This window comes from Dunckerocampus dactyliophorus, chromosome 16 (genome assembly GCF_027744805.1).
Source record: "Dunckerocampus dactyliophorus isolate RoL2022-P2 chromosome 16, RoL_Ddac_1.1, whole genome shotgun sequence".
NCBI classification, from domain to species: domain Eukaryota; kingdom Metazoa; phylum Chordata; class Actinopteri; order Syngnathiformes; family Syngnathidae; genus Dunckerocampus; species Dunckerocampus dactyliophorus.
Window position 1 is genome coordinate 14,271,256 of NC_072834.1, and position 23,023 is coordinate 14,294,278.

General features: G+C 43.4%; 2 protein-coding genes across 7 annotated transcripts in view; one reads left to right on the forward strand and one right to left on the reverse strand.

Annotated features, from left to right (window-relative positions):
- The window catches only part of LOC129168735 (replication protein A 70 kDa DNA-binding subunit-like), a 37,773-nt gene extending 18,773 nt beyond the window's left edge, over positions 1-19,000 (reverse strand). The window contains exons 1-9 of one of the 6 annotated variants that reach the window (XM_054754344.1): positions 15,471-18,999; positions 14,019-15,374; positions 10,211-10,325; positions 9,445-9,492; positions 8,554-8,632; positions 8,191-8,296; positions 8,033-8,118; positions 7,869-7,955; positions 3,133-3,415 (exon numbers count right to left, since the gene is read on the reverse strand). In XM_054754344.1, the coding sequence (XP_054610319.1) occupies positions 3,133-3,415; positions 7,869-7,955; positions 8,033-8,118; positions 8,191-8,296; positions 8,554-8,632; positions 9,445-9,492; positions 10,211-10,325; positions 14,019-14,044 (830 nt within the window). In that variant the 5' untranslated portion in view covers positions 14,045-15,374; positions 15,471-18,999. Of the gene's footprint in view, positions 1-3,132; positions 3,416-7,868; positions 7,956-8,032; positions 8,119-8,190; positions 8,297-8,553; positions 8,633-9,444; positions 9,493-10,210 lie in introns of all 6 variants that reach the window. The other 5 variants (XM_054754343.1, XM_054754345.1, XM_054754347.1 and 2 more) reach the window with 5 other exon arrangements.
- Positions 10,514-15,455, forward strand: smyd4 (SET and MYND domain containing 4). The gene is made up of 10 exons (XM_054754342.1): positions 10,514-10,770; positions 10,928-11,072; positions 11,165-11,254; positions 12,589-13,468; positions 13,549-13,758; positions 13,830-14,008; positions 14,636-14,777; positions 14,851-14,967; positions 15,056-15,179; positions 15,247-15,455. The coding sequence occupies exons 1-10, from the start codon at positions 10,637-10,639 to the stop codon at positions 15,398-15,400; spliced, it is 2,175 nt and encodes a 724-aa protein (XP_054610317.1). The 5' UTR covers positions 10,514-10,636; the 3' UTR covers positions 15,401-15,455.
- Positions 19,001-23,023: the final 4,023 nt, after the last annotated feature.

A 23,023-nucleotide genomic window follows, 5' to 3' on the forward strand; every position in this document is an offset into this window, starting at 1 on the left:
GACATGTTTGTTTGGCTTTGGCACACCTGCGCAGTGTGGGGGAAAGTGGGCAGAGACGCTCACTACAGGCTGTATGTTGCAATAGTACAAGCCACAGGTGATAGGCTTTTGTGATCGGCGTTGAAAGGCATTTATCGGCATATGCCAATCGATCGGAGCAGCATATAACATAAAACATATAACAGCATATGCTTTTATGAGGGTTCACACCACAGGAGTACCAAGAATGTACCAAGTGCGTTGGAGAATGACTGTGTTTACGTACGGCGTGTAAAAAAAGATCTTAAAAACAGGCTCGTGTCAATGCGGGGGTATCTCTGTGTGGCAGCAGACACAATGAGTTAAAAGAAGAGATTCTTTTTAGCTAATGAGCACCCCCGACTGCTCACATCAGTCACCAAAGTGAATCACAGCTGGGTAACAGAACAAATCCCAAGGTATCGCCATGAAGGACTTTGCTGTCTTTTTAAAGTTAGGCCAAGAAGAAGGAGTTTCTTTTCAAAGACTCGACGAGGTACGCTGTAAATCTGCCAACTCCTGCTTGTATCACAAATGTGCAGCTGCTGCTGTTTTTAAACAACACCCAGACGATTGACACCCAGCTCCGTGACGCCGACGATAATTGCGTTTCAACAGATATTCATGCCCCAACTTCCCAAGCAATTAAATCTGCCATCAGGAAAGCGGCAGCTGGGCATGAGCCAATTATCAGTTCTATTTGTTGCTAACTAACGAACAACTAGTCAAGTGAAGGCGGCATGCGCTTGTCAGCTGTCAGCAGGGGTTGTAGACGATTTTGTGGTCTGTCCAGGGACCACTGTCTATGGCACGGACCAGGGGTCCCTGCCACTAGAGACACTGAAGACACTGGTCACGACCAGTGGCACAGTGATCATGACCAGCTGGTCTCTGGCACGGACCAGTGGTCACTACCACTAGGGGTGCTAAAAACACTGGCCCTTCTGGTCTACGAAGTGACTTTAATATTTTCTCCCTTGTCTGGACATTTTGGCAGCACTGTTAGCTGGATAATGTCAGACATCATAATCTTTTGTCTCTAAAATACACCATGCCATATTCATTATGCAGGTTCATGTGGTCAGAACCATCTGGTCTCTGGCACAGACCAGTGGTCAGTACCACTAGTGGCGCTATTTACATTACGGCCTTGTATTCTGTCAAGTGTCTTTAGTATTCTAACGTCTGCACTGATGCTATAGACTGAGTCATACAGTATATAGAAAGAGGTGGTTGCTCAACAAGCTCCTTATTGTAAAGAAATGGCTACTGTCGGCCATAACCAGCTCAAAAAGCACACCAGCACCACAACAGTGGCTTTCCTCCACTGACCCCAACACCCACGCCCCACCCCTGGTGCGTTCACAGCAGCCCAAAACAGTCAGACAACACAGAACAAAAGTATGACATATTTTCTCTTTTCTGGATGTTTTGACAGCACTGTTAGCTGGATAACATCAGAGACCATAATCATTTGATTTTCAAGTACACCATATCATAATTATTACACAGACAAGTGGTCACTACCACTAGGCAGTGGCGGGGCTACATGGAGACATTTCAGGTATCAACTTATTGCCACCCCTATGTGAGTAATGGTCTCACCTTGGCCACCCCAATGAAAAATTTCTGGCTCCGCCACTGCCACCACAGGTGCTAAAGTGGTGCACAGTGCACACTGACACATATGCAGTTTCTTAATACATAATATATTTACTCATTGTAAACAGTAAAATATCAACATGAGTCGCTTCATAGACCAGAAGCACCAGTGTCTTCAGCGGGTCCGTGCCAGAGATCGTGGTCCCTGGACAGACCACAGAAATCTGCTAGAACCCCCTCTCTCATCTGTTTGACTGGCTGTGTAAACAATGACCACCTTATGGCCACACCCTCCAAGCCGTGAGTCATAGTCACTACCAAGTCCAAACACTCAAGTGCTTGTCTCTTCTATCTGTTGGATTTAATAGCAACAGGACCACTCGGGCCTCATTAAACGATAAGCAAATTGATGGGGAAATACAGCAGTGAAATGGAAGCCTGGAGGGAGGAAGGAGGAAATGGAGTGGGCCTCATCCCCAGTGAGCCAAATAACAAAATCCAAGCTAAGTGGTGGCATTTGCCCTGAAAAGTGCTTATTTCATTTCCATGCAAATTCAGCACACACAAATATAAAGAAAATGTACACAAATACATGCACAAGCACAACCCACACCCACATTGGGTGGAGGGGCGGGGGGTAACAATACATAGTCTTGTTATCTCAAAACCTCGGTTTGAGCAGGCCCGTACAATATGGCACGCGTGTCGAGTTATTAGTACACTGCGTGAGTGCAACTTTTTCTCAATGTATTTCTATCATAAGACATCTTTGTTAGCAGCTTGCTAATACATGGGAACAGGAACTGAACGTCTGCACAGTCACCAGTCTGTCATCCTCAGTGGGTGACAGTGTAGTTCTTAGCTATCAAACAGTTACGCCACGAGCCTCAATTGTTTTTTATAGTTTTTCAGTTTCAGTTTTATATACATTAAACAATTTTAATGCATATAAATAAGAAACGACAAGGATAAATGAACATTTAAGGTTACTTTTACCTTCACAGAAAACAAGATTGTTGACACAATGTGGTAGCAAGATCAACACGGACACCACATTTGTGTTTTGGCATGATTTATTTCTTAAATTCAATAGTGTTTCTCACCTTCACCATCTTTACCAAAAGGCCCCATTTTGTGTTATTTTGTTTTGTAGTTGTGATGAAAATAAAAGCAGACTGAGAACCACCACTGAATACAAGAAGTAACTTGTGGCAAAACACAAAGGTGGTGTTCGTGTTGGTCATGTCGTCTCTTTGCAAACAATCATGTCTTCAATAAAGGTAAAAGTAACCTTAAATGTTCATTTATCCCTTTCATTCATCATTTATATTTATCTGCATTTAGAAGTGGGGTTTTTGCATGTAAAATTGTAGTACTACAAAAACTAGTATTTCTTAAGGAAAAATAGATTTGGTTAGAGTATGTTTCAGTTCGAGTCACACCTTCTGGAACAGATTAATAACATGAGTTCCACTGTATCTGTATTTTACCAGGATGCACCCTGTAACTTACTTGCTCACATAGGGGTTGAGTCTCTCAATTGGCACCACTTTTGTCGGACTCTTGGAGGGGCTAGGAGACTCTATCGGGGACTCCTTCATAGGGGATGGTGGCATGTGAGTCGCCTGCATGGGGGATCCTTTTATGGGCAACATCTTCATAGGAGAAGCCTGCATGGGGGATCCTTTTATGGCCGACATCTCCCTAGGGGAAGCCTGCGCGGGGGCCGCCATCTCAGATGCCTTCATGGGGGACAGTTTCATAGGCGAGTTTCCCCTGAGTACCTGTCCATGAGCTTTGGGGAGAAGAAAAAAAGGACACCCCTTAAATAAAGAATAAGCACTTAAAAGGAAAATTGTACTTTTTGGGGGAATTTTGCCCATCATGCACAGTCCTTAAGTGAAACGAACACTTATGTATTTTGCTTTTCTGTGCATTCAAACGATATAACAGCTAAGAAGAGACAGCTCATTACTGCACGTAATGGGAAACACTTATTCCACTGATAAAGCCTTCTGAAAAAGGCTCCAAAAAGCGCCACCACACTCCATTTACATATGTGATGGGCATATTAACCAAGCTACAGCAACATTATTATTAACATTGTTACTCCAATCGAACTACATCAAAAATCACTCCATACTCTTTCCTGTTCTTTGGTATTACCATGAGCCTCACGGTGGCCTAGTGTTTAGCATGTTGGCCACACAGTCAGTAGATCGGGAAGATCTGGGTTCAAATCTCCAACGTTGGGCATCTCTGTGTGGCGTTTGCTTGGTTCTCCCCGTGCATGCGTGGGTTTTCTCCGGGTACTCCGGTTTCCTCCCTCATTCCAAAAACATGCATGTTAGGTTAATTGGTGACTCTAAATTGTCCATAGGTATGAATGTGAGTGTGAATGGTTGTGTGTCTATATGTGCCCTGCGATTGGCGACCAGTCCAGGGTGTACTCCGCCCCTCGCCTGAAGTCAGCTGGGATAGGCTCCAGCATACCCGCGACCCTAATGAGGATAAGCGGCATAGAAGATGGATGGATGGATGGATGACATCACCATATCTAATTTATTTTTATATTAGGTAATAACTATAAAAGTAATCTTAATTCACTAAATGTACTGCAAAAAAGATCAGATAGGATCATCCTTAACGCCGCGTATAGAGAATATACACATCTGAATCCTTTATTTCTAAAATCATAAATATTAAAATTTGCTGATCTAGTAAACAGCTAACATTATGCATAAAGCAAACAATTAGCTGCTACCCAAAAATTTAAAGTAGTACTTTTCAACAAGAGAGGAGAAATATGATCTCAGGGAAAACCTAAACTTAAAACACCTATATGCGAGAACAACGCTAAAAACTCACAGCATTTCAGTATGTGGAATCAAATTATGGAATGGATTGAGTAAGGAACTCAAAGTACTAAAACGAGAGATTTCAAGAAACAATACAAGCAGTTGATTTTTGCAAAATACAAAGAAGGGTTTTGAACCACTGTGTACAAAATGCTATGTCTAATCACTACACTCATTGCTCTTCATTCTGGTGAGTTCATCGTCAGTACTCACCTATTACAGCTAAATTCACTTATGTCTATAAACTGACTATTATTTCTTTACTATTATACTTATTATGTGATTATTATTTATTATGATTGAAGAAAAACCCTGACAATTATATTACGACACTGTTACATTACTTTATCATTTTCCATTGTATCAACTGGAAAAGACTACATTGGAATACAGAAAGTGAATAAATGTCTTGCAATTGATGTGAAATGGACGAGGGGTAGGATTAAATAAGCTTTGCTTCTTCTTACTCCTTTTGGAAATGTGGAACTGCTAATTGAACTATGCGATGTATTGCATTCTAACTTGTATGCATGTTCAAATAAAATTAAACCGTTACACAACTGGCGCACTGACACTTCACCACACCGCTAGCGACTAACTTGACCACACACTCGCCTGCAGCGCGTCAGCGTCGCACTCACAGTGCCTCAGACCACTACCAAAAAGGTAAGGCTACATATTAGAGCTGCTGCCACTTCTGCTATGATTCTATTTTTGAGTTTGGCCAAGTTAATACTAGGTGTCGACATTCGTTGCTATGTGAAATCAATGCGCCAAGGAAGTAAGTTCCGGTAATACTGCTGTAAGTGTTACATGTTGTCATGAATGTATGTCACAGCATGTATACAAACCATTAAAACCTTGTTTGAGCTTTTTGGAGGTGTTTTAATAGAAGTCTTTGTAGAGGGCATTGGTGTTTCCCATTACGTGCGGTCATGAGGTGTCTCTTTTTATCTGTTATATCTTTAGTACGCACAGGAAAGAGAAAGACGTGTGTTCATGTCTCCAAAAAAATTTAAATTTTTCCATTAAAAAGTCAAGTGAACAGTTTTTCGTTGCATATTAACTTCACAACTTGACTTTGCATTGCCATGTGGACATGTCATCCATCTCTTGGCAGAACGTGGTGGTGATGTAATCAACACAATAGCCAACAATCTTCTTATGTTTGGCAGTGTCCACCAGGCCCCCCTCTCCTGCACTCCCCGCTGTGAACGCACCTTCCTTCGCTGGTTTACCACCAGCAGTGACTCATCGCAGGCATGACGAGAGGGATGCAGCACCTCTACTTGGCAGAGACGAGCGGCCATATTGGATGGAAGAACGCTCAGAACAGAGGCCACCCCCCCACAACTATTTACCGTTTTTATGGGAAAATAATTGGAACGGGCTTGGTAATGGTTTCGTTTATTTTGGACATGCTTAACAAAGTTACATGGGAGTACATCAATGGTTAGACTTGCACAATCCAACACGTCCGATAAGGAGCAGCAATCCTACCCCTTCTCCAACACGCAGCAATTGCTAATAATTTGTTCACGTCTTGTGTTTAACATGTGCCCGGATATTCATCTTTTAGTAGTACAAAGGTTAAAAAAAGTCTACAATCACTTAGTGGCAGGAAAACTAGTTGACTTATTATAACATTTCTGGACTTTAATCGTGGAGTGGCATCGTTTGAAGATCATAGCACTTCCTAAGAATCCAATCAGATTGCTTTCAATGCTGCTCTAAGCCTATAGGAGGCATAATGGCATTATGTTTGGGGGTTGCTACGACAGGCTATGATCAGTGTGGGAGTAAGGGCGTTAATCATTTTTCTCCAGTAACGGCTAATCTAATTAGTTATAATTTCAAACGTAACTGAAAGTGAAGTGGTGCGTTATTTTTAAACGTTTATTCTGACATCAACACGTAAACAGCGGCGCTCAGATCCAACTTTGCCAACTAGCACACCGTCTCTGCATCCTCTCGCACACAACACTTCCTCATTCTCCACCAATCACACGTGAGGTGCATTCATGGACATCAGAACTCTGAACATCGAAACAAGACAAGCAGGTGGTTCCATCACGCACTGATATGGTAACCTCAGAATGGCACACGCCAGATATTTTTTCCAAAAAGGTAATCCAGATATTTTTTTCCAAAATGGTAATACAATAATTACTTTCCCGGGTAACTAATTATATTTATGGAGGAGTAATTCAGTTACTAATTACTTTTTTTTTTTAAATTAACTATCACAATCACAAATTACTTTTTAATCAAATTTTCCCAACACATGCTGTGATGCATTAGCCCATTGCACAAGTAATAAAAAAAACTTCTGGTTTCAGCTTTTTTTGACCTTCAGCATCGCGTGTGTCGCCTCATGGAAGCAGCTGTTAATAAGAGTACTAGAAAGCATTTTGAAGCGGTGGTAAAACACACCAGCAGCAGGTTTCATGCTGGAGGGCCGTGCTCATGAGCGTTTCATCAACGCAACAATTAATGAGAGCAGCAGGCTGGCTGCGTCGCCGTGGTAACACGGATCAAAGGCTTTAAGGAGGAAACGGCTGATGAAGTACTTAATGCGCCGTCCCGTCTTTGCTGAGTCAAATGAGTCGACGCGTTCTGTCTGCGCGCCGCTACAGGCGGGGACTCAACTACGCAGCCATGCAATATTCATGAAGCCATCAAGTGGAGGAGCTGCAACGCCAGTCACAACACATGAGTGCAGACACACAACATGCACCCAACGTGCTGATTGGATTTTTGGGAGTGCCAACAAACAACATGTCTACACTAAAATGGAGCTTAGCCAGCAGAACAGCCGTTATGTTGGTCTCTCAGTGAAAGCTGTTGATTTTAAAGACTTAACGATAACTTAATTCATGTGTTCAAGTTAACTAACACCGAAAACTGAGCAACATGTCTGGTCTCGCGTTACATACATGAGATGAAATCAAACAGCAAGTAGTGAGGATAAAAATATGGGTGGGTGCATGGCGCCCTCTGTTGGCCAGACAGGAAAACGTCAATCTAGTTACATCTAAACCAGGAGCACTTCAGACTTTCCACGTTGTAAAATATATGATCAGGGGTGTCCAAAGTGCGGCCTATAGGCCATTTTGGGCTTGCAGCTTGTTTTTTCATTGGCCCGCAGAATATTCTAAAATTAATAAATTATTAATGACATATATCGTCAGATATTATGCTAAATTTGCTTTCATCTGTAACACAAAGCTAAGGTGTTTGTTGTGATACAGCTTAGCATATGACCTACATTAAATTGCTTTTAGCATCTTTAATGTACAAAATGTAGCAAAGTGGGCCCCAAACCATTAAATTTTTCAGAATACGGCCCTCACTGGAGAAGGTTTGGACATCCCTGGTATAAAGACTTACTTGTCATGCTGATTGCAGATGGTCCAGGTGTTTCATCAAACACGGAGGGTTCTGCAACCGAGGTACTCATGTCTGACACCTCCCGAGCTGCCAGTTAAAACAAACGGTGTGAATATTATTGCTTCCCAAAAACGTCCACATGTTCACGAGGGAGTCCTACACACCATTTAACTGCTTGGGATTCCCAATCTTCCCTCCGGTCTCTTCGGCAGTCTGCAACACTTCCATGTCTAACAAGACCAGCACTTGCCTACGACACAACAGACTGTTCATTCATGGCAAGCTGTCAGGTAAAGAACAATATGGTGGAAGGTGCACACACTTGTTGGATAAATACGTCGCTGTGATCTTCTTGAGTTTGCACACGCAGCCTGTGGTCAGCTGCTGAGACTCCACCAGGTGGTTTAACTGGCTGGCCATCAGGAAGCCTGCACACACACACGCGCACACTGTCAGGATCTCCCCTCCCCTCGCCTGTCTTTCATTTCCTTTGAATCCAACTCCCGAAAGGATCCACCCTCATGTAATCATCGCCACTGTCTTTCATTCCTTTAATAGCTTTTAATAACTTCTTAAGGCCTGCTCTGATGTGGAACCATCGGCGGATTTTAGTGCCAACCCCTAACACAAGCAGTAACGACGCATTTAATGATGCTTAACCTTATGCAAACTCTAGGGCACTCACTAGACAACATGTGCACACCATCGCTCAGGTTCAGACGGTACTTGGAGGGTCCTTTGGTGCTTGGGTACTCACGGAGATTCTGGCGGAGGAGACAGGGAATGACTGCATCAATAAAAATCCTCATCAGTTATCTTTATTACTATCACGTGGAATCATAGTATAAACATGTTAAGAAATATCCATACAGGCAATTCTCATGTTATAACGTATCCTTGTTACGGCGTATTCCCATGAATTATTAATCCTGTCCAAAAAAGAAATAGAACTAGTTACATCAATAGGATACATAGGTGGAATAATACGTAGTCATACGTCACTACACTTGAGGAATGGTAACATCACTTTTGTTCTTTTTATCTTTTTTCCCTTTGTGATGTCTCCCGAACGTGGGGCAGACACTCCTGATCGCACCACATCAAATAAAAGTTGAACATGAAATTAGTCATCGCAAAATGTTCAGAAAGTGGAAAAACACAGCTCAACATCAAAGATCAACCGCCGCAACCAACATATGGTATCTTTGGACAAATCCACGTGTCTGCTCCCATGAAATGGACAGTGTAGCTCATAATTGAGACTTCCTCCTCCCAACAAGCCCGTCCCTCCCTCCTTTGTAACACCCATCCAATGTACACGACAACCACAGGGATAAATGCAAGGAGTTTTTCTCTTTTTTTATTACCGTTTTTGTTTTCTTTTAAATATAGTGTTTAATATTTGTATTACTTAATGTGTGTTCAGTGTGAGTGACTATTAATTTAGGCCCAAGTTCCAACTCACACTAAAACTCAACTTACATCACAGTTGTTGGAACGGAACTCGTACATAGACCGAGGACTACTTCTACCACCAAGTGAGTCATGTAAGGATTCTTTTTAAGGGTCTACTCACCAAAACCTGCAACACTGGATCCTTAACGTGAGACTCATTGAACAGGGCCTGAAATAAACAAATATGCGCAAACTTCATTGAAAAGTGTATTTTAAAATGAACCAATCATCCACTCAAGCATTAAATAAATTCAACAATTCAAAGGAGTGACATCAATAAGGACTGATAACCTGTGTCTTAATTATACATTAATAGTATGTAAATAACACAACAGCAGTTTGCAGCCCGTAAACCCAAATATAAGCAAACATGTCTCAAAGTGAAAGTTTAAAACGATAGCTTTAAAGTTTAAGGCTTAAAGTGAGTGAATTTGAGTGAATTTCCCCGCTGTGGGATAAATAAAGTACAAATACAATACTTTTAGTGTAAACTAGTGTAACTAATGAGGAACATGCGCATGCGTGGTAGTGTTCAGCGGAGCGACTACATCACAACCAAAACAATGGAGGACCTAAGGTCTGCTGAGTGTTTATAAAGCCGCATATATTGTGAACCAGCATATTTAAAAGACAGACAAGCATATAGTGCATTTTTTTACGAACTGACATGCAACTACTGGTCTGGTATTACAACCTTCTGGCAGCTTTCTTTTAAGTCTATGTACCCTTGGTCTTTTTGTCAACGTTGTCTATTTTAGAAAACCTTCCAAGGCAAATCGTAACCGTTGTTGTGTAATACAAGCTAGCAGTTTAGTTTGTAGTAACTGGTAGCAGTTGCATAGCCAAGCCAAGATGTCGTCGTATTAATGTTCATGCTTATTCTTTACCTCAATGGCCCCTTGTGTGAGTTTGACGCTCATGTCAAAATATTCTGGAGCTGAAAGGTTGCCTTTTAAATGCCCTGACTTGTCCAGTTCACCGTGGACCGGATAGGTCGTATTTCTGTCGTCAAAATAAAATGAACATTTTAGCCAGCAATGACATAAGAGCAAAAGTATGACTCATCTTGTACCATCCCTACATTTGGCTACTGAAAAGTACACAAAGCCACCACTATGGGGATTAGGGCAAGAAACAAAGAAGTTAACCAAAATAAGAAGTCAAATATGTTTTATTTTGAAGGGACTCAATAGGAACCATCTCGTTACAAACCTACCTTGGCAATGCTGCTATGGCGGCAGCTAGCCGATGTTGCGGGCTGACGATAAACCTATAAACTTTCCACCTCCAATGAAAGTATATAGTTTTCCTGAATGGATCTGCCGTGTGTGCCGTGGCAAGACCACGTTGCTCGTAAATGGGCCGGACTCGAACCTGAATTTAAAGAACATTTCAAGTCCGTACGTGAAATAGAAGACATCTTTAAAAGCGCCCTAAGTGTGACAACGTGAGTTGATGTTAATGCTAAAAAGTGGTTCAATTTACTTATTTGTATGTCTCTGCAAAATGTCACGTGAGTCATGCATAAGCTTCCCAGTAGCACTGAACAAAGATCCACTGTTTAGGTATAAAACACAAATTAAGTCTGATGTTTGTGATTGCAGACAAGATGATGTGTGCTGTCTACAAAGCATCTCTGCAGGACACCATGGACACAAAGATTCAGAGGCGGCAGCCAGATGCAGGGAGAGAGGCAACACTAGCTTTAAGAGCAGGAAGTACACTGACGCAACCCTGCATTACTCACAGGTGATTTTGTGGCTCCAGACTTGCAGTTACTATGATCTGCTTTTGATGAATGTGCACCAAACATCCAGTGCGTCTGTCTCCTGCCATGACAGGGCGTATGCTTCGCCCCCCGAAGTTCAGAGCAGCTGTCCCTGTGCTACGCCAACCGCTCAGCAGCACTCTACCACCTGCATCACTATCAGGTAAAGTCTTGTTTTCCTCCCTTTATTACAGCTGATATGTCCAGCTCCATCTCAGCAATCAGCAGAGGGCTACCTAAATGGGCTACCAAAACACCGTTTCCTTAAAGGGTCCCTGACATCATTTATCAACTTTGCTTAAATATGTTATATAAATTACATTTATAGTAGCCATGATAAACTCGTCGCAGCAAAGCGTCATTTCCGGAAGTGACATCAGTGGAGTTAAAACCTCTTAGCCAAAGCTGAGTAAACAAACACTTCTCAGGTAGCTCGTCGACTTTGTTCCTTATATTTTTCATCAAAAGAGTAGTCATGCCAAAATGCTGTGTTGCTGCTGGATGTTCACAGTGTCCGAGTGATACTGTAAGTTTGATTTCTTTTCCAAAAGACGAAGGTTTAAGACTACAATGGACGAACCAAATACAGAGAACGAGAGACAAATGGACGGCCACCTCGAGTTCTGTTCTTTGCAGTGAACATTTCAGTGATGACTGCTATGAAGGCACACGTTTACAAGAAGCATTTGGCTTGAAAGTACTGTATAAAGGCATTTTGAAAAAGGATGCTATTCCGTACACAGGAAAAAAAACAATAATGATGTCAAAGTTGCCACATAACAGAGTAAGTCATGTCTTGTTAACATATTGTATTCTGAACACTATGCCACCATAGCAACAAGACTGCAAAGCATTATACCTGTACATGTTATATAAACATCTTTTCACAGCATTATGTTGACAGTGGGTGCGGAGGCGGCAAAATGCACAGTAAAAAAGGCTACAAGACCCCTTTACGCCAATTAAGAAGCCGATTTAAACAATAATTGAAGGGTAAGCAACTCCAGAGTAATATACACTTATCATTCTGTGTTTTGAAGGTGACCAATCTTCATCTCCATGCCTTAAGGCTTAAGTCCTTGTTTTGCAAATTCTCTGTTTCATCTCCAAATGTTTCTCCCTTTTTTTCTCCTCGAAAACTATTGACACATGGCTCAAATTTTTCCTACAATCACCGTAAACATACTCTGTCTCATACGCTGCCATGTTTGTGTAGCTGAGAGGTGTCACCACGATGACGTCCTAACCCTAACCCAGAAATGAGATCGAACAGCGACAGCGAGCTCATCATGGGTGGCGCCATGAGCTATAAATGTAGTTTTTACTAATTTACTGTTTGCTTTCAAAAATTGAACAATGTAGAACCTAATTACAAACAACATATAACATATTTAAGCAATGTTGAAAATCATGTCAAGGACCCTTTAAAGTACATGCAAATCCATTTATGTTCTGTTCAGGAAAGGCCAGCTGTGTGAACTGTTCTCATTGTTTCAGGAAGCTCTTGATGACATTGAGGAAGCAAAGAGGAACAGCTACCCTTCTCATCTTTTAGAAAAGCTAGAGAAGCGCCGCGCACAGTGCCTCACACACCTCTCTTCCTCAGACACCCACAGAGGTCCACAAATAGCAGAAAGACCACCAAGCGGACCTCTCACATTAGGACTTTGTCCCCAAGCTGCTGTTCACTTCAGCTCAAAGAAAGGTCGCCACCTGGTGGCTGCAAAGAGAATATCAGCCGGGGAGGTGATCCTCAGCGAAAGGCCTTATAGCTGCGTCCTCATCCCGAGCATGAAGGGAGTTATGGGGGACATGCTTGGGACTGAGTGCAGGTGCTGTCACAGGTGTTTGGTCCAAACATTAAGTCCGGTGCCGTGTGGGGGGTGTGCTTACAGCCGCTATTGTTCTGATGGCTGTCGGAAGCTGGCCTGGGAGGAACACCACCGCTGGGAGTGTCCACTCGGGGAGTATCTGATGGCGGTGGGTGTGATGTCACAGCTTGCGCTTAGAGTAGTGCTAAAAGCTGGGGTGAAGAACATCCGTGTGGCCATGGAGTCCTCTCGAGAGAACGCACGTCCCTCAGAATATTCCGGTCACTCCTACATGAGCGTGTTCCACCTGTTGCACCACTTGAACCACCAGAGTCCCAGCATGCATTTCCTGTGTGCAGTCACCATAGCGACGCTCTGCATGAAGCTCAACAGGACAGGACCACCGCCTTCATCGAAGGATCTCAGTGGACCACTGACGGGACAGTCAGATCAGGACGCAGACTTGGATGTGAGCCCGGAGTGGCAGCTGTTGGGAAGCGTGGCGTTGAGGCACCTGCTGCAATTACGGTGCAACGGCCAGGCTGTTATCACGCTTCAAGAGCAAGGTGACGCTCGTTAAGAGTATCATTCAATTCATAGTCATTTGTGACACCACGCGAAGGACTTCCTGCTTTGTCCCTGCCAGGTCCGTCAGACGCCCTAGTGCAGTCCAGTCAGGAAGCACGCATAGCCACAGCCATATTCCCAACACTGAGTCTGCTCAACCACTCCTGTCGTCCCAACACCAGCCTGGTGTTCAGCACGGGAGACACCCCCACTGACGGCAGCGGCGTCGCTGTCACCATAAGAGCGTCCCAAAGCGTGTCTCCTGGACAAGAGATCACACACTGCTATGGTAGGAACAAATGTATGCAAAGAACATGAGCAGATTTTGGACGTGATGGGAGGTCCTATTCTGGTTCTCAGGTCCTCACAACAGCAGGATGGCTACCAGGGAGCGCAGGCGCCTCCTGCAGGAGCAGTACTTCTTCCTGTGCGAGTGTGAGGCCTGTATGCAGACGGAGGACCAGATAGAGGATACGAAAGGGCAATGTGGAGGTGGAACATCTGGACTGCTGTGTGCTGAGTGCAAGGCTTCCCTCGTGGTAAGATCACCTGTCAATCACGTGACTAATGACCATTCATCAGAGCAGAGGTTCTCATTTATTTTCTGTCATGCCCGCCCCAACTGGAGTCATTATCTGTTGTCTGTCTGCTGAGCTAGAAAGAAGAGACCAAATGTTAGCGGGAGCAGAACAGTGATACTGAAAGTCCTCTCTGACCCTTCCGCCCCCCCACACACACCGGGGGCGCGCCACATTTTTTGACAAGCACTGACGTAGAGCATTCAATGAATTATCACATATTTTTGGAAAAACTGAATACACATTGGAGCAGGGGTGTCCATAGTGCAGCCCGGGGGCCATTTGAGGCACACAGTTTGTTCTCTATTGGCCTGTGGCACATTATGAGAATACAACTAAACAAGAAAATAACAGCAAAAGTTGAAAAAAAAAACTTTAAATAGATATAATTTCTTTGCATACCTACATGTGTTGGTTTTAGCCTGTTTCCAAATAAATTTTAAAAACAGCCGCCGAATCCTGTGATTTATCAGTATGCGACCCTCGGTGGAAAAATTCTGGACACCCCTGATTCAAACTCACAACCTTCTTGCTGTGAGGCACAGCAGTGCTAACAACTAGACAACTGTGCTGTCATACTATCCCCAGATGAAGGACACAGGAAGACACTTTAAATGCCCAGACCCATCTTGTGGCTATCTGATGCCATCCTCTGAGGTCAGACAGAGGCTGCAGGAGGTCCAGCAGGACTTGGACTTGGCCGTGGACCTCATGGAGAGACAAAGACCAAGTGAGTCCCCATCTGAAATCTCATTTAATTCTCTCAGGCAGGAGTCTACATGTTCATCTCCCCTTCTCATCAGGCGAGGCCCTCGTCCTGCTGGAAAGAACGTGGCGTCAGTCAGACGGGACGCTAGCAGAGGCGCACCCTCTACAGGGGGAGGTTGCAGACGCCATGGCCAGAGCGCACGCCACAATGGGTGGGAGTTTGATGGAGTGTTAATGGGGTCAAGAGGAAGAACATCACTAGTCCATAAATGAAGAACACATCTCTGCTTATTCCTGCAGGCCAGTGGAGCCTTGCAGCCTCACACATGGAGCGTAGCACCATCGCCATCGGCTCCCAGTTTGGGGAGGACAGCGTGGAAATGGCTCGACAACTCTTCAAGTTAGCTCAGCTGCACTTCAACGGGTGAGTCTGCCACGTAGAATGTTTTTAAAAATATACCTGTGACGGGGATATTCCATCTCACTTGCAGTGGGTTCAGAAGGTCCGCCCTCGCCATCATTCCCAAAGCCCAACGCCTCCTCTGCCTCCACTGTGGCCCCCACTGCTCTGAAGTCCAGGAGCTGCAAGCCATGGAGGACTGTTTACACGAGTCATCGTCTGTGTTGGATTTGAACAATCAGTGACATCTGTATGCGCTTATTTTGTGAATAAAAATGGAATAAATTGTTTCAAATTCTGCTTGTGCTCTCTGACCTCTTAGCATCACACTTCATCCATCAAGAAGTCCAATTATATGCTCGGCCGAGAGGATCCTGCAGCTTCCTTGCACCTGTCTGCTTGAGTTAAGCCCCCTGCGGCCGTTTAATCATTGTGTAAGGCCCGTTAACGGCGCTGGTTGCCGTGCCGACGCGGCGCCAGCCCTCTGACCTTTAGGTGGCAGCAGTCGTCCTCCGACTGCAACGTGCAATTTCACGCTCGGGCGGCCGAGAGCATGACGACGCTGCAGAGGTCCTCTCGAATCAGTCACGTCACACATTTTCATCCTTTTTCAGTGTGGAAGTCATCATACCAGATGAAGACGTCCTCCGGTTTTAGGTGAGATGGAGGAGGGGAAAGATGAGATTTTGTGGATGTGGAGGACTGTTAGTTGAGAAACCAGCATCCTGACACAGACTGGGAGGGAACAAACTGGGGGGGGGGGAAATCACCTCTGCAGCTGAGAGGTTCCTGCAGGAACAGCTTAGAAACTAATCAAATGCTGCATTAGTGTGACTGCGTTTTTTCATGTTAGAAAGGGAAGGCCTTTCTATAGAACTCTTGTAATACACTCCTGATCAAAATCTTAAGACCAGTTCAAAAATTGGCAAGGATTTACATTTTGTTTGATCTTAAGGAGGTTCTAATTGGAGGTCCAAAATGCAAAAAGAAGAAATGGGACTGAGACAAAAAACATTTGGAATAAGCAATTTATTTCAAATAAGCATTAAAATGAAATAGGCTGTTCAACAGCTGCTAAAAAGTATAAGACCACAGCCTCAGCCCAAAAAATGTGGATTCAATGTCATTTTCTGTCAGGTATTCACACTGTCAGGATCTCTGGATGGCAAACGCACAAAAGCTTTCTCTCTTTGAACACGGTCAGATAGTTGAGCTGCATAAGTGCACCATTGCTGCTGAGGTTGAACGCAGTAAGACAGTCATTTGAAACTTCTTGAAAGATCCTGAGGGTTATGGAACAAAAAAGTCAAAACGTAGAGCCCAAAAAATGTCACCGGCCCTAAGCCGGAGGATCCGATTGGCTGTCCGTCAAGACACGGGATGATCTTCGACCCAAATGAAGGTTGTTACCGGTGCCGAGTGCAGTCCAATAACCATCAGACGGCATCTGTGAGAGAAGGTTTTAAAGAACAAAAATGTCTTCAAAGGCCTCGTCTCCTTCAACGCCACAAAATTGCCCGTTTGAATTTGCACGAGAGCACCAAACATGGGACATTAAAAGGTGGAAGAACGTTTTATTCTCTGAGAAAAAATGGAACCTTGACGGTCCTGAAGGCTTCCAACGTTACTGGCATGACGAGGAGATCCCACCTGAGATGTTTTCCACATGGCACAGTGGAGGGGGCACCATCATGATCTGGTGTGATTTTTCCTTCAATGGAACAATGGAGTTCAGGTCGTGCAGGGGCATCAAACGGCCAATGGCTATGTGGAGATGTTCCAGGGAGCATCCCTCATGACTGAAGGCCCTCGTCTGTGTGGTTATGACTGGCTTTTTCAACAGGACAACACTGCAGTTCACTGCAGTTTTGGCCCATACTGTGTGTTCCCCTGATCTAAATCCAACTGAGAACATTTGGGGATGGATGGCAAGAGAAGTTTACAAAAATGGACGTCAGCTGGCATTTTTCCGTCCTCTGATTGGTTGATCAGAATAAAACTGTTTGACAAGCCAAGTTACACCTGCAATGGCTGACTGTTGTGGTAAAATTGACATCTCTGGTGAGTATATGTATTTTATTTAAAAGGTTTATATTTTGTCATGTTTTTGGATAAATATTGATTGTGAACTGCTCCAGTTGATGTTGTAGTGTAGAGGTTTGGAGTTGTCTGAACCCTTTATGACCGAGCCGTTCTATTTATGCTTGTTACATTTGGCTGAGCACCCAATTTACAAGCACCAGCGATCACCGGTGGAAGTTACTAACGCTCAAAGTTGCTCGCAGAAATGAAAGTCAGATGTATCATTGACAATGTATTTGAAGAAAAAGGGTTAAGTGGGTATCTTGCCTTATTAATAATGTTATTATAGCCACCTGCCAGTTATGTATCGTGTTAGAATTCACCTTTATATTAAGTGGCTGGATTGTGATGATGCCAGCACTTGACACAGTGGACTGGGGTTAATGGTAACGTATGGTAATATATACTATTAATTATAATCTTTTTTTTAAATAACAATACTGGCCCTCACACCGTCTGTAGAGAAAAATTCTGTCCGATTAAATCCCACTGGAACTAGTGGTGGCTGAGGAGCAACCTGTAGGGATGGAAAGTAATGAACAGAAGAAGGAGTGAGTAGACAATACACAGTGTGCTTACTGAAGTGTACTGATGTAAGTATTCCATACCATTTCACTTGAGATACATGAATCTGTTCTTGACATTCTTCATTTTCGAGGTTATCCAAAATTTGAACTTTGGAGTCTTAAAAAAGTCCTTAGAGAGAGGCAACATTTTGAAGAATAATGTTTTCTTTCCATCTCCCTGTGCTGCTTTACCGCAATGATCTACATGTTTATAGCAAATATCATCTTAACGTAGTAAAGTGCATGAAAAGCTTAAACGTGGCCTAAGAATTGAACTATTTTTGTTTTCCTCCTGTCAAATAAGCTTTATTTGTCCACGTTTATGTCTCATGTGTATCCAGGAACCAGACGTGCACATCAGCGTCTGGAACGGAACTGCTGAATCGTGATGAACTCTGGCATCCCATCAACGATACACACACACTGCTGTCACCGTGGTGATGAACTCTGACCTTCAACCAAAACACCTTAGACTGTTAAAGCAGTGTCATCACTGACGATTAAGAGTGATCATTATGATGCTCGCGCCGAGGACGACCTTCAAAGGACGAAAAACTAACCAACATTCCTGAAGTACAGAGCAACTTCCAGAGCATTCAGATTGATGTTGGGCCTCAATGTCCTGACATGACAGCGGAGGAGGTGATCCAATACAACCTGACACGCTCCTCCATCATGATGATTAAACATGTTTGCCTTCTGCTGCTGCAGCTGAGAGAAAGCTCCACGGTGCTCAGGAAAATAACACTGCTGCTACCAATGCTAAAGCGACCAATACTAATGCTACAAGCTTCATACTGTATATAGTGGGGATAATAACAATTTCATCCCCTGCTGAGTTATAGTTATAGTAGTACATTAAATACATTTACAAATTAATTTGTACTTCATTGGGGAAAAAAAAAAGTCCTCTTCCTGTACATGTATCAATTCTTACACCAACAGGGGTCTCTTTTTCACCATACTTCTTGTTGATGCTCTTTTAGTTCATTCCAGTCTTGTGCAGGTCTACAATCTTATCACTGAGGTCCTCTGACGGCTCTTTGGTCTTGCCCATGGTGATGGAGAGGTTTGAATGGAAGAGAGTGTTCGTCTTCTTTGTCATTTAACGGCGGATGCAGACTATGTTAGTGCACTACCGCCACCCTCCGGATGTGAATGATTGCTATGGCTTACCGGCTATTTCCATATTAAATACAGTGTATATATATATATATATATATATATATATATATATATATATATATATATATATATATATACACACATACATCAGGGGTCTCAAACACAATTTACCTGGGGGCCGCTGGAGGTACAGTCTGAGTGAGGCTGGGCCGCGTCAAGTATTGGGAGTAGGGCGCGGAATCTCGGGGTACCTCACGATACGACACGCGATACATGGCTCACAATAAGAATAATATCTTGATACAGTAATAGGGTGAATCAAATAAATAAATACATTTCAGTTTATATTTTGCTGCACTCAGCTGGGATAGGCTCCAGCTTACCCGTGACCCTAATGAAGACAAGGGGTATAGAAAATGGGTGGAATTTTTTTACCACATTTTTTAAGTGACTCACTCACTCTTAGTTCAGTGTAGGCTTATGTGTGCATCCTACGAGTAACATTGACTTGTCACAGGCCGTATTACAGTAAGTCGCGGGCCGCAAAATGTGACTCGGCAGGCCGCAAATAGCCCACGGGCCACAACTTTGAGACCAATGACTTAGCGCTTGCGGGCTGCATTTACAGCAGTGTTTCCTGTCAAGTCGCGGGCCTCAAAATGTGACTTGGCGGGCCGCAAATGGCCCGCGGGCCGAGAGTTTGAAACCCCTGACATACATACTTTTGGGGCTTTTAGAGTTTCTAACAAATACTTTGTGACCTTGTGCTCTGATGGTTTACTCAGGACATCTTTTATGCTGAATGTCTCTCCCATATCCATAATTTTCCTCCTATTATTTCTTTCTCTGTCGTTCTTACAGCCATTTATAAGAACATGCTCTACTGTCTGAAGAACTTCACAGCTATCACATTTAGCAGTTACGTTTACCAATTCAAAACAGTGTCTTGTTTAAACCAGCGTGTCCCAATCGAAGCCTTGTGATTAATGTTTCCTCTTTTCTGCACCTTCCACCCCGGCGGCCCGACCCAACGTGAGGCTTGATAAAAAAACAGTTGTCTCCCCTTTCTTTCATGACTCCACTTGCCCTGCCATATCGTCATGTTTTCTTCCCTAATTACAGACTTAGCCTCTGACTTAACAGCTTTACACTGAACCAATATTGTTTGTGTTCTTAGTGCTTGCTTTGCATATTTTTTCATTCCTGCATGGGCTGGAACCCACACAAATTCCCACACTTTGAATTTTGTAAATCATAACTTTTACTTCACACACAAGATAATTTCTTTCACTCATGTTGCCTGATTTAATATTTTCTAAGGCTGAAAGTGAGTCTGTACATGTTATCATGCTTAATGGTTTGATTTGTTCCACCCACTGCAGTGCCATTATAATTGCCACAAGCTCTGCAGAAAACACTGAAATATGGTCTGCTACTCTGGATGCAAATTTGATATTAAATTCTGGCCCCACAAATGCCACTGACACTTATCCTGTTTCTGGTTGCTTAGATCCATCAGTAAAAATCTGAATTTATCCATAATATCGATCCACATGCGTCATAGCCAGTTGTCCACTATCTCCCTTGTGTTTCTTAAGCTTATCATACATGGTAGTATCTGTCTCTGGATCTGGTAGCAACCACGGCAGGTGTGGTGGATCGACCACAAAAGGACTACATGCAAGGTTTGCAATACCGTATTTGTCCGCTTTTCCCTGCTTTTCCTTTTGGAAGACATTGTTTGTGTGACAGGTGTCTTTTACCCACATAATGAGTTGAGATTAGGAGTACTTTCTTAAAGTGACAGGACTCATTTGTGTGTTTCATGGACACATAACCTTTCTGTTGGGGTCCAAATTCTTGGTGGATGGTAGGGGATCAAACACTCATTTCACTCTGTCGAAGACAAATGTATTTCATTTGAATTTTTCCAGACTTTTTTTGGGAAACATTCGGTCTCTCTGTTAAAATTTCAAAAATCAGAACTGTTCATATCGTAGTAAGGGGGTAAACTTACAGTACAAAATCAGCCTTTCATTTCCCTTAAAGACAGTATAATGCTGTTTTCTGAGCAAAATGTTTAAGGCAAGTTGAAAAATTGCAATAATTTACTTTTTGCAGTGGTTGATCTTAAGGAAAAAGAAGAAATGGAGAGACCAAAAACATTTATAGTAAACGATTTATTGCAATCAACCATTAAAGTGAAATAGGCTGTTCATCAGCTGATAAAAAGTTAAACACCACAGCCTATAAAAGCCCAAATCTTGGTTAAAATGTGGATTCGATGTCATTTTCTGTCAGGTATTCACACTGTCAGGATCTCTGGATGGCAAAGGCAAAAAAGCTTTCTCTCTTTGAATGCTGTCGGATTGTTGAGCTGCATAAGCAAGGCCTCTCACAGCACGCCATTGCTGCTGAGGTTGAACGCAGTAAGACAGTCATTTGAAACTTCTTCAAAGATCCTGAGGGTTATGGAACAAAAAAAGTCAAGCGGTAGAGCCAAAAAAATGTCACCGGCCCTGAGCCAGAGGATCCGATTGGCTGTCTGTCAAGACACGGGACCATCCTCGACCCAAATGAAGGTTGTTGCCGGTGCCGAGTGCAGTCCAATAACCATCAGACGGCATCTGGAAGAGAAGGTTTTAAAGAACAAAAAACGTCTTCAAAGGCCTCGTCTTCTTCAACGCAACAAAATTGCCCGTTTGGAATTTGCACGAGAGCACCAAACATGGGACATTGAAGGGTGGAAGTAAGTTTTATTCTCTGATGAGCAAAACTGGAAACTTGGTGGTCCTGATGGTTTCCAACGTTACAGGCATGACAAGGAGATCCCACCTGAGATGTTTTCCACATGGCACAGTGGAGGGGGCACCATCATGATCTGGGCTGCTTTTTCCTTCAATGGAACAATGGAGCTTCAGGTTGTGCAGGGGCGTCAAATGGCAGTTGGCTATGTGGAGATGTTGCAGGGGGCATCCCTCATGACTGAAGGCCCTCGTCTGTGTGGTAATGATTGGCTTTTTCAACAGGACAACACTGCAGTTCACAATGCCCGCCTGACAAAGGACTTCTTCTAGAGGAATAACCTCACTCTTTTGGACCATCCTGCATGTTCCCCTGATCTAAACCCAATTGAGAACATTTGGGGGTGGATGGCAAGGGAAGTTTACAAATGGACATCAGTTCCAAACAGCAGATGCCCTCCGTGAAGCCATCTTCACCACCTGAAGCGTTTTTGAGGTATAGTCTTTTAGTCAGTTTAATGGTTGTTTGCAATAAACTGCTTACCCAACCCCCCCACCCCCCCGACCCGAACCGTGGCACATGTGATACATGATGCGAGCGATGTTAAAAGAAACACTTTTTTAGCAAGGCTTCACTAAGGCATGTTAAATTTGACACACAGAGGTGAAGGTTAGCTGGGCCTCAGGGGTGTGCAAATGTGACTCAGCAGTTTTTTATTATGAATTTACTGCATGTTATTAGACAAGAGAGATGCTTTTAGCCACACAGCCAAGCAGGATATTGTAGCTTTTGATTCCACCTCCGGGAATAATAACACTGGTGACACACTGCCAGCCAGCCCAAAACCACACATCCAAAAAATATTATAATAAAAGTGCCCCGGGGGACATTTGTTTGTTTGTTTCATGTGCAGCATCAGCAGTCTTCTCTGCTGTGAAAACGTTTATTCCAGCGTCAGTGCCTCAACTTTGCCCCAGAAAAACAGGCCTTCAGGTGTGTTGTTGACTATTTTAGAACATTTTATTTTTGGTTTACAAGATCACTTTGCATACCGTGAGAATTATCATACAAGCTTCAGGGGGGTGCCCAGTTTGCAACATTTAAAAAATAACGTATAAAACACAAAAAATGCTTTGCATATCAATATGTGGAGTGAGATTATGGAACGGATTGAGGAGTGTCACATTTTGAGTATCGGGAAGATGAGGGTTCGAATCTCCGTTGGGCATTTCTGTGTGGAGTTTGCATGTTCTCCCCGTGCGTGCGTGGGTTTTTTCCGGGTACTCCGGTTTCCACCCACATTCCAAAAACATGCATGTTAGGTTAATTGGCGACTCTAAATTGTCCATA

Coding starts and splice junctions, on each gene's coding strand:
- smyd4 (XM_054754342.1), top strand. CDS start 10,637: ATGGATCTGCCGTGTGTGCCGTGGCAAGACCACGTTGCTCGTAAATGG. Junction 13,469..13,548: donor TATCACGCTTCAAGAGCAAG/GTGACGCTCGTT, acceptor TGTCCCTGCCAG/GTCCGTCAGACGCCCTAGTG. Junction 15,180..15,246: donor GCTCAGCTGCACTTCAACGG/GTGAGTCTGCCA, acceptor TCTCACTTGCAG/TGGGTTCAGAAGGTCCGCCC.